At 54.3% G+C, this 13,236-nt stretch overlaps 5 protein-coding genes across 5 annotated transcripts; 4 read left to right on the plus strand and 1 right to left on the minus strand.

Annotated features, from left to right (window-relative positions):
• Positions 1–808: 808 nt before the first annotated feature.
• On the plus strand, positions 809–2,631 carry J4E92_004988 (uncharacterized protein; the record flags this gene model as incomplete). The annotated part of the gene is made up of 4 exons (XM_051496372.1): positions 809–819; positions 960–2,198; positions 2,246–2,327; positions 2,380–2,631. The coding sequence occupies 4 exons, from the start codon at positions 809–811 to the stop codon at positions 2,629–2,631; spliced, it is 1,584 nt and encodes a 527-aa protein (XP_051353092.1).
• Positions 2,632–2,971: 340 nt separating this feature from the next.
• On the plus strand, positions 2,972–4,291 carry J4E92_004989 (uncharacterized protein; the record flags this gene model as incomplete). Its single annotated transcript, XM_051496373.1, has 1 exon — positions 2,972–4,291. The coding sequence occupies one exon, from the start codon at positions 2,972–2,974 to the stop codon at positions 4,289–4,291; it is 1,320 nt and encodes a 439-aa protein (XP_051353093.1).
• Positions 4,292–5,088: 797 nt separating this feature from the next.
• Positions 5,089–8,660, plus strand: J4E92_004990 (uncharacterized protein; the record flags this gene model as incomplete). The annotated part of the gene is made up of 4 exons (XM_051496374.1): positions 5,089–5,228; positions 5,309–5,478; positions 5,593–8,348; positions 8,400–8,660. 4 exons carry the CDS (start codon positions 5,089–5,091, stop codon positions 8,658–8,660), a joined length of 3,327 nt encoding a protein of 1,108 aa, XP_051353094.1.
• A 2,214-nt stretch (positions 8,661–10,874) lies between these two features.
• On the plus strand, positions 10,875–12,128 carry J4E92_004991 (uncharacterized protein; the record flags this gene model as incomplete). Its single annotated transcript, XM_051496375.1, has 3 exons — positions 10,875–11,087; positions 11,152–11,634; positions 11,688–12,128. The coding sequence occupies 3 exons, from the start codon at positions 10,875–10,877 to the stop codon at positions 12,126–12,128; spliced, it is 1,137 nt and encodes a 378-aa protein (XP_051353095.1).
• A 419-nt stretch (positions 12,129–12,547) lies between these two features.
• J4E92_004992 (uncharacterized protein) lies at positions 12,548–13,168 on the minus strand (the record flags this gene model as incomplete). The annotated part of the gene is made up of 1 exon (XM_051496376.1): positions 12,548–13,168. The coding sequence occupies one exon, from the start codon at positions 13,166–13,168 to the stop codon at positions 12,548–12,550; it is 621 nt and encodes a 206-aa protein (XP_051353096.1).
• Positions 13,169–13,236: the final 68 nt, after the last annotated feature.

Here is a 13,236-nt window from a genome sequence, read left to right on the forward strand (position 1 = left end):
CGTATTGTCGCATCAATGGGACCTTCCCTTTGACCTCGGGCAAGCATGCGGAGCAGCTGCGGGTGATTTAGGAGCGGACCCTACGACAGGTGCGCCTGCTATATAACAAGGGCCTGCCGCGACGATGTCTTGCTCTTGACCCCATGAAACCTCCAAGACTCGACCATCTCCGCGCGGGTAACCCACTGAAAAATCCATTACACGCCAGCAGCCGGCCGCGCACCAGCACAACCGCCCACTAGCCGGATACGCCCAGAGCGCAGGCGCCGAGATTTTTCAATCGCTTTGCAAATACGCGTCGGATGGCTGGCTTATCTGGGCGGGATGTTCAAGGGCAATGAGGCGACAACGTGGGCGGAGTGGAAGAAGCAAATGGGCGTCACGACAGTCAACCATGGGACGTGTCCAGCAGGCAGTCGGCCCAGGGTTCGGCGCATAACGAAAGACTCTTATTCAACCAAACCGTCTCCAGACCATTTTCTGACTGCAATCTGTTTCCAATTCTCATATCCAAACCGCCGCAGGGTGCAGCAGCCCCACGTACTAAGCAGCATACTAGCGCGCTACTAACTGCCCCTCCAAAACACGCTCAACAGCCAACAAAACTTCTAGCCCGTCGCAGCTCAAGATAAACCCGTCGACCGCCGTTTTCCAGAGAGCAGCTTGTTCTTCTCTCCTCTTCTCATCCCCCAGCCGTCGCGCATTCAATTGGAGTCCTTCATACAGACTCTCTAACCGGCCCCGCACTCCGCGACAGCGACTCAGTCTTCCCACTTCACAGCCCTCTCTCTGAACACTATCAGCAGAAATGGCGAACGCGTACGTACAGATTATTCTCTTACAACAGAACGCCAGCAGTTCTTCATAGAAACTCTAGCAGTTGAGCTCATATCTTCACGCGTTACAAGTTGCTTCTACATAGAAGCATCCAACTCCAACACCTACTGACAGCAATACAGTCTAGACCACCTCAACTCCGGCAGGACCAGGATCGAGTGGCTCAGCCAGCTCAACACTGAGTACACACCTGCCAAGGAGTACCGAAGAACCTCCATCATCTGCACCATCGGTCCCAAGACAAACTCCGCCGAGAAGATCAACTCCCTCCGCAAAGTTGGCCTCAATGTCGTTCGCATGAACTTCTCCCACGGCTCCTACGAGTACCACCAGTCCGTCATCGACCATGCGCGCGAGGCGGAGAAGACACAACCCGGCCGGCCTCTGGCTATTGCCCTTGACACCAAGGGCCCAGAGATCCGAACTGGTAACACTGTGGGCGATGCCGACATCCCCATCAAGGCTGGCTCCATCATAAACATCACCACCGACGACCAATATGCCACGGCATGCGACGACAAGAACATGTACGTCGACTACAAGAACATCACCAAGGTCATCGCACCTGGTCGCATAATCTACGTCGATGACGGTGTCCTCTCATTTGAGGTCCTCGAGATCACAGACGACCAGACACTCAAGTGCAAGTGTGTCAACAACGGCAAGATCTCGTCGAGGAAGGGTGTCAACCTGCCCAAGACCGACATTGATCTTCCCCCGCTATCCGAGAAGGACAAGGCCGATCTCAAGTTCGGTGTCAAGAACAAGGTCGACATGGTCTTCGCCTCGTTCATCCGCCGTGGCAGCGACATCACTGCCATCCGTGAGGTGCTCGGCGAGGAGGGCAAGGACATCCAGATCATTGCCAAGGTCGAGAACCAGCAAGGTGTGAACAACTTCGACGAGATCCTGAGGGAGACCGACGGTGTCATGGTCGCTCGTGGTGACCTTGGTATCGAGATCCCGCCCAGCCAGGTCTTCATCGCCCAGAAGATGATGATCACCAAGTGCAACATTGCCGGAAAGCCCGTCATCTGCGCAACCCAGATGCTCGAGTCCATGACCTACAACCCGCGCCCAACTCGCGCTGAAGTCAGCGATGTCGGTAACGCTGTTCTCGACGGTGCCGACTGTGTCATGTTGTCTGGAGAGACCGCCAAGGGTGACTACCCCGTCGAGGCCGTCACCATGATGCACGAGACCTGCCTGCTCGCCGAGGTCGCTATCCCATACGTCAACGCGTTCGACGAGCTGAGGAAGCTGGCACCCGTCCCATGCCCTACTACCGAGACCTGTGCCATGGCTGCCGTCAGTGCCAGTCTCGAGCAGAACGCTGGCGCCATTTTGGTTCTGACCACGAGGTGAGTCTCCTAGCATGTTGTACATTTGTGATTCTAACGTGCATTAGTGGTACCACCGCCCGCCTCGTCTCCAAGTACCGCCCCGTCTGCCCTATCATCATGGTTACCCGCAACGAGATGGCTGCTAGGGTAAGTTTTGCTTTTTCCAGTGCACAGGGATTCCCTTGGCTAACTTGAGTAGTATTCACACCTGTACCGCGGCGTTTACCCATTCTACTTCCCCGAGAAGAAGCCCGATTTCAAGACGGAGCCATGGCAGGAGGATGTTGACCGCCGTTTGAAGTGGGGAATCATGAACGCCATCAAGCTCGGTGTTCTCAGCAAGGGAGATCCAGTTATCTGCGTACAGGGCTGGAGGGGAGGAATGGGACACACCAACACACTCCGCATTGTCCCAGCGCAGGAAGACCTTGGCCTTGACCAAGACGCGTGAAGGTAGCGTCGGAGCGGACGTTTGGTTGTTTAGATAGAAGGTGTGGAGTGCGCTGCCAGGAGGCGCATATACATGACTCGTTTGCGCAAATGACGGTCTGGCGCATAGGGACACAAGATTTGGTGTAAACACTAGCGGATCAAGCAAACTCTTTAATGATTACCTCTTCGCACAAGTTCCAAGTGATGGTCGCATGCTAGATAGGCAGTAGCTACCCAGGTACCTGAGGCGGCACAACGTTGGAACAAAGGAGCCCAGAGTGGAATCGTCCGTGCGCCCAGCAACACTAGGCATCTGTACACGATGGTGAGTCCGACGCACAACCCTACCACAACCCACGATGGACATATCTGCGCTAGTAAATCACGATGGGGAAGCATCGGTGCTACCGCGCCGTTCACTCTCCCACCCCCATTCCCTTCCCGCATCCTCCCCTGTCACTCCCGCCGCAAAGATACCGACGCCTAAACCCAGCCAGCAGCAGATGTCGCTGAAACGGAAGCGCCATGACCCCAAGCCCATATGGGCGTATCGCGAAGGCGAACAGCTTCCACCCGAGCTCAGGCAACTGCAAGAGCAACAACGTCAACAGTCGCGTCCCCCTCCGCCTGCTGTAGTCCCCCAGGCACACTCACGCGCGCAACCTGCGCTTCCATCTCACCCTCCGCCGCCGCGACCTCAACCGTCTCCGAACGCAGAACGAAACGGACACGCGCACAGCGATGCCGGCGCGCCCCCTCCTCCAGCAGCCACTGCATCTGGACTCTCTCGCTTCGCGCGGCCAATGTTTCACGATGCGCAACTCTACGACGTCGTCGCGCACGAAGTATGCGAATTCATCTGGGCCACAGCCGTTAACAACGAGGCGGTACGAAACGCGATCGCAGATCCAAAGGTGCAACTGGAAGTCGAAGCGCGCTGGGGTCAGATCCTAGAAAAGCAGACCGACCAGCGACTGCGCGGTGTCTGGAACACAGAATGCGTTATCAAGTCTGAAGCCTTGGATGTCAAGTTCGAAAGCACTATGACTGCTCTCCAACACAAGCGCATGAACCACGCCCTCAACGCGCAGGTCCAGCAGTCGAAGATACCCGGTGCTCCGCGCCCGCCGATCGATTACCGACATACCTACGAGACGGACATGTTCTACGAACTCGACCAGGAAGGCTTCTCCATGTTGAATCCTATAGTTCAGCGTCTCATCAGCGCATCCGGTACCCGGCAGAAGGTCCGCGTAACCCGCGACAAGAACACGGGGGAATTCGTGCGAGCCATGATAAAACATCGGATAGGGAACCTCGAGATCAGCTCTCCTAAGACAGAGTGGGACTATCGCATCGGTATCAACCTCGAAATCGACTTCCCGGGCCCGGTTGACAGCCTCAAGGCCGCGTTAGAGCCAGGAAAGACGCTGGAGAGTATGCAGCGACAAAAAGACCGCATGTCATATTCATGGCTGGGCGCATACCAAATTGATCTCACACAGGTGACACAAGGGACTAGCAAGAACCATGAGCTGGAGTTGGAGTTGGATTCTGATATGCTCATCGCTGAGGCAGACAAGGTGAGGCTCAAGCAGCCTACCGAGTTTGAGGACATAATCAGCGGAATGATGAACAATCTGCGGGTTGCGTCACGCATAATCACGCATGCCGCTTAGAAAAGGGGAAAACGCAACACCGTGGAGCCTACATTGATGCTAGGTGTTCAACTGTGCTCATTTTTTGTTCCAATGTACGCGCCAGGCCTGTTCAGGTTCTGCCTTGCACGAGGTGCTTTGTATTATTATTATCTGATCTTTGCGGCGTTACATATCCAGAGGCACAACGAAGATGGGATCAGCAGCATTATACGGAGTTTGGTCTTCAGAATTAAGATACCCAGTTTCACCTACCTCTTATAAAGTATCACTCTCGACACAAGCCTAGGAGACTGCATTGCCTTAGGGTGTTAACAAACTCCCTGTTTTATGCTGATGTAGACTCCAGAGTACCTGTCAATTCAGATGAGCTGTTTCATCCCTGTTTGTACCATGCAGACTGTCATCCAAGTGCATGCTCAAAGTGACGTGGAAGTCCGGAGCTTATCGTAGGAGTGATGCGCCGGTAGCGTATTATGTCATGCTCAAAGTGGACCAGGGTCGCCGCTTCCGAAACTCACGAGCTACTGTTTAGACCATCACGTACACGATTCCCCGAACACCACAAGGGCGCCACGCCATCCCCATCAACCACCCACCCTCCATCTTCCCGTCCCTCTTTCACTGCGACCGTCACCATAGAGTCCGCCGCAGCACCGCCTCAGATTATCCTTTGACCTCAGGCAAGCCGCAGGCGCCACAGCGCAGCTCCATACGCTTCTACCCACTTCCGCAACAACAGCTCCCTCTCTCACCACCCACGCGGACGGCCGTCCCACTACACGAAGCCATACATTGCTCCCGCAAGACACAATACAATGGTTGGCCTCACGTCCGCCGCCGGTGTCGTCGGCTTCCTCTCGGAACCCGACCCGGCCCTGCGCTCGTTCGCCCTCCAGCGGCTGAACGAGGAGATCGACTTGCTGTGGCCAGAGGTCGCGGGGTCTGTCAGTCAAATGTAAGGAACTCAGCTGAGCTATCACGCGCGCTCATCGCCATATCGCCATCAAAACAGCTGCTAACATGGGTGCGTCATAGTGAGGCGCTCTACGAAGACGACTCGTTCCCCGAGCGAGAGCTGGCCGCTCTGGTAGCCGCCAAGGTGTACTACCAGCTGCAAGAGTACAATGAGAGCATGGTCTTCGCCCTGGGCGCAGGCAAGCTCTTCGACATCCACAAGGCAGCCGAGTTCGAGGAGACAATACTGGGTAAGACACCGCGGACAACTGAGCTTCACTTTCAGCTCATGTTTACCTTCGTCATGAGCTGAAATAGCGGGCTCATCAGACTTCGAGCACAGCTTGCTAACTTGCTTTTTCCAGCCAAATGCTTAGACACGTACATCGCGCTGTCCGTCATGCACAACCCCCCGACACCGGTCAGCAAGGCGAGCCAGGCCCCTCCTCAACTGAGCACATCCTTCTCCGGAAACGCGGCAGGGGGTGCCAGCACTGCAGCCAGTCTTGCTTCGCCGATAACGCCCTTCTCCCAGTCCGCGTTACCCTCCAAGTCGCTTCTCTCCAGGGAAGACTCGTCGACATTCGACCCTACACTCCCCGGAGGAGGCAATGCAGGCGTGCCAGGGGCCCACCCCACCCCGATGGTATTGCAGCGAAACGTGCAGAAGAACCTCCACAGCACTGTACGGCGGATATTCGAGAGCTGCTACGAGAGCGGCAACTACAAGCAGGTCGTTGGAATTGCCATCGAGGCGCGGAATCTCGATGTCCTGCGCGAGTCGATTGTCCGCGCAAGCCAGGACGGAAAGAAGCAGGGCAAGAAGCCCGCGCAGCCCTCCGCACAGAGCGAGGACCTGATGGAATACGTTCTCGACATCTGCATGAACGTTGTACAAGAGCGAGGCCTCAGGAACGAGATCCTCCGCCTGATCCTGGATCTCCTGAACGACGACCAGATCCCGAACCCTGATTACTTCTCCATCGCCAAGTGTGTGGTATACCTCAACCAACACTCGCTGGCTTCGAAGCTCATCCGGCAGCTGATCGAGCGAGGAGATGACAAGTCTCGCGCAGTCGCATACCAGATCTCCTTCGACCTCTACGAGAACGGCACACAAGAGTTCCTCACAAAGATCATGGAAGAGCTGCCGGAAGCTGAGAAGGAAGACGCGCAGAAACCCTTGGATGCAGGCGAGTCGGACTCTCTGCTCGCAGATGTGGATACTAGCAACTCAAAGGGTGACCAGGCGAGTGAAGATCAGATCAAGGTCTACAACAATGTCCGCTACATTCTCCGCGGAACCAAGAGCATCGAACTGAACCTCGAGTTCCTGTACAGAAACAACCGCACAGACAAGGCTGTGCTCAACAAGGTCCGCGACAGCTTAGAGGCTAGGAACTCCATCTTCCACTCCAGTGTTACCTTCGCCAACGCCTTCATGAATGCTGGCACTACCAATGACACATTCTTCCGCGAGAACCTGGAATGGCTAGGAAAGGCAGTCAACTGGTCCAAATTCTCCGCGACCGCTGCTCTGGGTGTCATCCACCGCGGCAACATCACACAAGGGCAGAAGCTTCTTGAGCCTTACCTGCCCAAGGACAGTGTCTCATCGGGCTCTCATTACGAGCAGGGTGGATCACTATACGCCCTTGGTCTGATCTACGCGAACCACGGATCCAACGTTCTTGATCTGCTCCTGAAGCAGTTCCAGAACGCATCTGAGGAGGTCATCCAGCACGGTGGTGCGCTCGGTCTTGGTGTTGCTGGCATGGCCACTGGCTCCGAGGAGATCTTCGAGGCGTTCAAGAACGTTCTGTACACAGACTCCGCCATCAACGGTGAGGCTGTCGGTCTCTCCATGGGTCTTGTCATGCTCGGCACTGGCAACATCAAGGCACTCGAAGACATGATCCAGTATGCGCACGACACACAGCACGAGAAGATTGTTCGCGGTCTAGCCATGGGTATGGCACTCATCATGTACGGCCGACAAGAGGCTGCCGACGAGCTCATCAACGGTCTCCTCGACGACCCGGACCCAACTCTGCGATACGGAGGTATCATGACCATCGCTCTTGCGTACTGTGGCACAGGCAGCAACAAGGCCGTCCGAAGGTTACTTCACGTTGCCGTCAGTGACGTCAGCGATGATGTACGAAGAGTTGCAGTCATGAGCTTGGGTTTCATCCTCTTCAGGAAGCCAGGCAGTGTTCCCCGCATGGTCGAGCTTCTCGCAGAGTCATACAACCCACATGTGCGATACGGAGCCACCATGGCTCTGGGTATTGCTTGCGCGGGAACTGGTCTCCCAGAGGCTGTTGATCTATTGGAGCCAATGATGAAGGACTCAACCGACTTCGTCCGACAAGGTGCTTTGATTGCGCTGTCCATGATCATGGTACAGCAAAACGAGGCAATGAACCCCAAGGTAGCATCTATCCGAAAGCAGCTCGCCAAGGTGGTGAGCGATCGCCACGAGGATGCTATGGCCAAGTTCGGTGCTGCTCTTGCCCTGGGTATCATTGATGCCGGAGGTAGGAATTGCACAATCGGTCTGCAGACGCCGACCGGCAACCTGAACATGGCGGCCATCGTCGGTATGGCCGTCTTCACCCAGTACTGGTACTGGTTCCCTCTGACTCACTTTCTCTCGTTGAGCTTCACGTCTACCGCCGTCATTGGTCTAGACCAGGAGTTGGAGATCCCTTCGTTCAAGTTCCACAGCAACACTAGGCCAAGCATGTTCGATTACCCGCCAGACGCAGAGGTCAAGGCAGAAGAGGCGCCCGAGAAGATCAAGACCGCAGTCCTATCCACCACCGCTCAAGATAAGCGACGACGGATGGTAAAGGAGCGCCAAAAGCGGAGGGAAAGCATGGATGTGGACCACACTCCTACCACACCCAAGCCTGCGGACGACGACAAGATGGACGTAGACGAGGATCCTAAGAAGGAAGATGGCGAGAAGGCTGACGGTGCCCAAAATGTGGAGTCTTCAAAGAAGAAGGTTGAGAAGGAGAAGGTTGGCTACGAGCTGGAGAACATGTCGCGTGTACTGCCGCCCCAAGTGAAGTACATCAGCTTCCCAAGCGAACGATATGTACCAGTGAAGAAGGTTAGTCATTTGCTCACCACGCCGAAGATCCTTAAGCTAACCCATCACCAGCCAACACTCGGTGTCATTCTTCTCACAGACACGAAGCCTTCAGAACCGAAGACGCTCCTAGAGCTCAAGGTAAAGAAGGCCGTGCCTGCCCCTGCCCCTGGCGCGTCGGGCTCTTCAGGAGATCAAGGACCAGAAGGCATATCAGTAACAACTGCTGCAGCGCCGGTCAGTGATAACATGGTGGATGAGGGCGAGGCCGAGGCTTCCGCTCCGGGTGAGTTTATCTACGAGTCCGACACGAACCCGGACGACGACGAGTAAACGACGTCGTCGGACTTGAGCGTGAGCAGTGTGTTTCTGTACTATCAGCCTATTGGCGGTTGGACGTCGCAGTGGAGGAGGTAGCTTTTGCATTCATCATAGGTTATAGGGAGGCTTGTAGAGCCACCTTTCCCCGTCGCCTTTTAGACTAGGATGCATGTATAATAGCCAGAGGGTTTATCTTTGATATTAATGACTCCAGCGTGCGCAAATGGTGATGTAATGGCAGAGACATGTATTGGCTTCCAGAACCCTGAAGAAGGTATGGCGGATCACACGACACGAAGATCCCTGTTCTTTCAGGAACCGCTGGCATGCTATGTCGGTAGTGGAGGTGGAGCTCAATATGTGTATATTAAGAGGCCGAGTAGTGGCGAGCGGGGCTGGCGTTCAGTGACAAGACTGCAGATGAAAGGTAGCTTGCTAATTGACCACTGCTAGCTGTAAATGCTGTCCTCGTGAGCGTAAAGCATTTGTCGGTGCAATTGTCGCGAAGAAAAGCTGAAGACGGCTGAAGTGTTCTGGACAGCGGGTCGCACCTCCCCTGCGTTCCCCGGATTGTTCGGTCCGCTAGCTCGGTTTGCGGGTGGAGGGCGGCAGGGCCGTCTTCTAGACTTCATCTTTCGCAAACATCAACATTAGCAACCATTCTTGAACAATAGCATCAAACATGTACCGCAGACTGCCAAACGTCGCTCTCGCCGCCGATACTGCAGCTCAGCCCAGGTCTCACAAGGGCGTGCGATGACGCCTGCATCTGCCCTGTGTCAGAACGCCAGGCAGTCGCGAAGCGAAGGGATTGCGGCATGGTACGAATGGGCGGCCTCGGTGGCTTCCTCGATTCTTCCATCGCTTCCGCGAGGTCTCACTCTCTGAAACGGAATACTTCCATTCGGTGCAAGGGCTTTTCCACCAACATGCGGGATGCGTCTCCACCAACACCCAACTGACACACAGTCAGAAAGCTGTCGCATAAGCTACATGTCCTTGAGCAGCATGTGAAATGGCTACCCACAACCCCAAGCCATCTCATCTTACCCTTCAAGCCAGACTCCAATCATTGCTGTCTCCCCAGATTTAAGCGAATCCGCAGGTCTGCAAATACCCGGTCATCATGCGGGACCCCCCTGCACTGTGCCACATGCATGCGAGGCTGCGCTTTAAGTACGGGGATGTATAGCTCACGCTGTTCTTACTGGCGAGGCGAATCTGGATTCCTTGGTCGCGTGGATGGGGACGGAATATATTACTGTGCCTTGCGTCCGCGCTCGCAGCTCCGCGGTGTTTCTGTCTGTCGAATGCTGATGCGTGGGCCATGCTGTTCGTTACCTTGGGCTTGAGGAAGACTTCATTGTTCAATTCATTTCGACAATAGTATTGTTTTTCCCGTGGCGGGACTTTGTCGACATGGATTACCGCCACAAGAGGGATGTGCACACTTCGCATACGGAGCGCAGCAGCTCGACGCAAATTCGCCAGGTGCAGAACGTTGCTTTTGCCGATGCAACGGCTAAGGCTAACGTTCGGCCATGGACAAAGGCCATGTTCAAGGTATTATGACAAAAACGTTGTTCCAGGATGGTGTTGACGGTGTGATAGCTATATCTCTGCCTTTTCATCGCCACACTCAACTCGTGCATCAACGGATACGATGGATCGCTCATGGGGGCAATCAACAGTTACCCTCAGTATCGTTCTTATTTCAATTTTAATGAGACCGAGGGAACTCCTACTACCGGAATCGTCTATGCCATTTACACCATTGGGAACCTAGTCGGATCCTTCGTTGCTGGTCCTGCAACAGACTTTAGAGGAAGAAAATGGGGGATGTGTATTGGTACCTCAATCATCATAACCGGCGCCTGCATCCAAGCATCGTGCTCCAACCTAGCAGGTTTCATGGGCGGTCGCTTCGTCCTCGGTTTTGGCGTTGCTATTACTTCGACCGCTGGTCCCGCTTATGTGTCTGAGATGGCACACCCATCCTACCGCGGCATTTGCACGGGAATCTTCAATACATTCTGGTACGTCGGCGGGATCCCAGGCACGTTTGTTCCGTATGGGACTAGCAAAATCGACGGATCACAGTCCTGGCGTTTTCCAATATGGCTTCAGATGATATTCGCTGGAATTGTGTTTGTGAGCTCGCCGTTCCTGCCAGAAACGCCTAGATGGCTCATCGCAAATGACCGTCATGAGGAAGCCCTGGATACTATGGCACGCTTTCATGGCGAGGGTAACCGCGATTCGCCTATCGTCAAGCTGGAGTATAAGGAGATGGTCGAAGATATCAGCGTTACTGGATCAGATAAGAGATGGTGGGATTACCGAGAACTCTTCAACTCACGAGAAGCTCGGTACAGAACTATGTTAGTAGTGTGCATGGCGTTCTTTGGACAGTGGTCAGGTAATGGCCCTGTATCCTACGTAAGTTTTGACTGTACGGAGTGCATGTGAGACATAGACTGACTTCGTACCTCTACCTCTGCAGTACTACCCAACTATACTTCAGGGCGCTGGCATAGCCAACAATCGCACACGCCTTCTCTATAACGGAATGCAGAACGTTGTTTCATTCGCCGGCGCGGTGTTTGGCGCCGTCTACACCGACTCCTGGGGCCGTCGACCCCAACTCCTCGTGTCCACCGGCCTACTCGTTGGCATCCTCACTATTGTCTGCGCCCTAGTTGCCACCAATCTCAAAAAGGGACCAGATGGAAAGCCAATCTACGATGCAAATCATACACCGCAAATCGAGAGGATCGGACAGGCAAGAGCAGTGATCGCGTTCTTCTTTATCTTCGGGTTTGTCTATTCGACAGGTTACACGCCGTTGCAGCAGCTATATCCGGTCGAGTGTCTACGATATGAATCTAGGGCCAAAGGGATGGCGTTTTACAACTTCTGGGTGAACATTGCAAACTTCTACAACACCTTTGTTACTGGAATTGCGTTTTCAGGCGCAGGATGGAGGGTATGTCTGATCACCTTGTCAGCTCATAACCCCTGCTAACCTTTTCCTCGCAGTACTACTTCCTATTCATCTTCTGGGACATATTCGAATTCATCGTCATCTACTTCTTCTTCGTCGAAACACGTCGCCGCACCCTCGAGGAAATCAGCGACATCTTCAACGCAAAACAGCCAGTCAAACACTCTCTGAACAAGACCCGCATCATTGTCCATGGGAACGGAAGGGGTGTAACAGCGATGCTTGACAAAGAGGAGATGGTCATGGAGAGGGATTTTGGCAACGATATGGATGGCGCCGGGGCAAGAGTCATGGCGAGGAGGGAGAGGGATTCAGCCGGGAGTGAAGGCAGGCTTGTGAGTCATGAGTCTGTGAGAGACTCTCTGAGGGACAGGGTTATGGATCCGGGGAGGGGTAGTGGAGAGAGCGAGGACATGTCCGGTCAGTATGAGATGAGTAGTTGGATGGACAATGGGGCGAAGTATACAACCAATTAGACGGCCATCTTTGCAGATATTTTTCCTTCTGATGTACATGATTTTACAATCCATGGTAGTTTTTGAAAATCTAAGTGCGCAAACGGGTGAAAATGGCGAATGCACATATATACAGCCCCTAGAAGCAGTCAGTATGCTCCCTAACAAAGATGGGTGTTGACTTACACAAGACACCACATACGGAAACCCCAGTCCCGCACCTCCCCATTCGATAGCCTTAACCCATAGCACAGTCATCAACGGCGCGCCAACCAAAGACCCAAGTGTCTTAGTCAACATGACGATACTGAAGTCCTGCGCATCAGAATGTTCCAGCGCGACAAGCGACGACTTGACCAGCGACATGGTGAACACCGGCAGAGCAGAACCCAGGGCGTATATAATGAGTGCTAGACACATCAGCTCACATAATCCACGAATCACGGGAACGCAAGAGAGAACGTACCAGTAAGCAACATCCAGAACTTTCCGGCCACAGCTATACAAAGCACACCCAGCACCGACACTGCAATACTTACCCTCGCGCCCATCACGTTCAATCTAACATCACCCCTCACAGCTTTCGCCGACATCGACGTGCGGATAAGCCGGGGGACAACTACCACCAGCAACGTGAGGTTCACGAGTGCTTTGGCCGAGAGCAGGTATCCCGCTTGCGCGAAGGTCCAGTTGTAGCGTTTGGAAATGTATTGAACGAGGAGCTTTGTGTCGGAACTTGCTAGTGCAGTGAAGAAGAAAGTCACCAAGAGGACCTGGAAGTTATATCTCCCAAGCACTAGATCACGTAGTCGATGGAGGGTCTGGGTGATGGTTTGGTAGATGGTGGGTGGGGGCTTGAAAGCGGTGCTGTAGCGGGTTGGGCTGGTATCTGTGTTGTCGAGTAAGGGCCCGGCTTCTTCTATTTCCTCTACGGGTCCGGGCATGGGGTTTCTGGTGGTGTGTCGAGGGCTCGTGGTGTTGGGGAGTAAGCTGATTGTTGGTATTGCGCAGAGTAGGAGGGCGATGTTGAGCCAGAAGGGCAGCCAGAGGTTCTTGCTCATGGTGAACGCTGCTAGGGTTGGGCCCATGAAGGAGACGATGTATGAGGTTGAACTGATGTAAGAGAAGT

This window comes from Alternaria infectoria (genome assembly GCF_024043175.1).
Source record: "Alternaria infectoria strain BMP 0036 chromosome Unknown scaffold_7, whole genome shotgun sequence".
Classification (NCBI taxonomy): domain Eukaryota; kingdom Fungi; phylum Ascomycota; class Dothideomycetes; order Pleosporales; family Pleosporaceae; genus Alternaria; species Alternaria infectoria.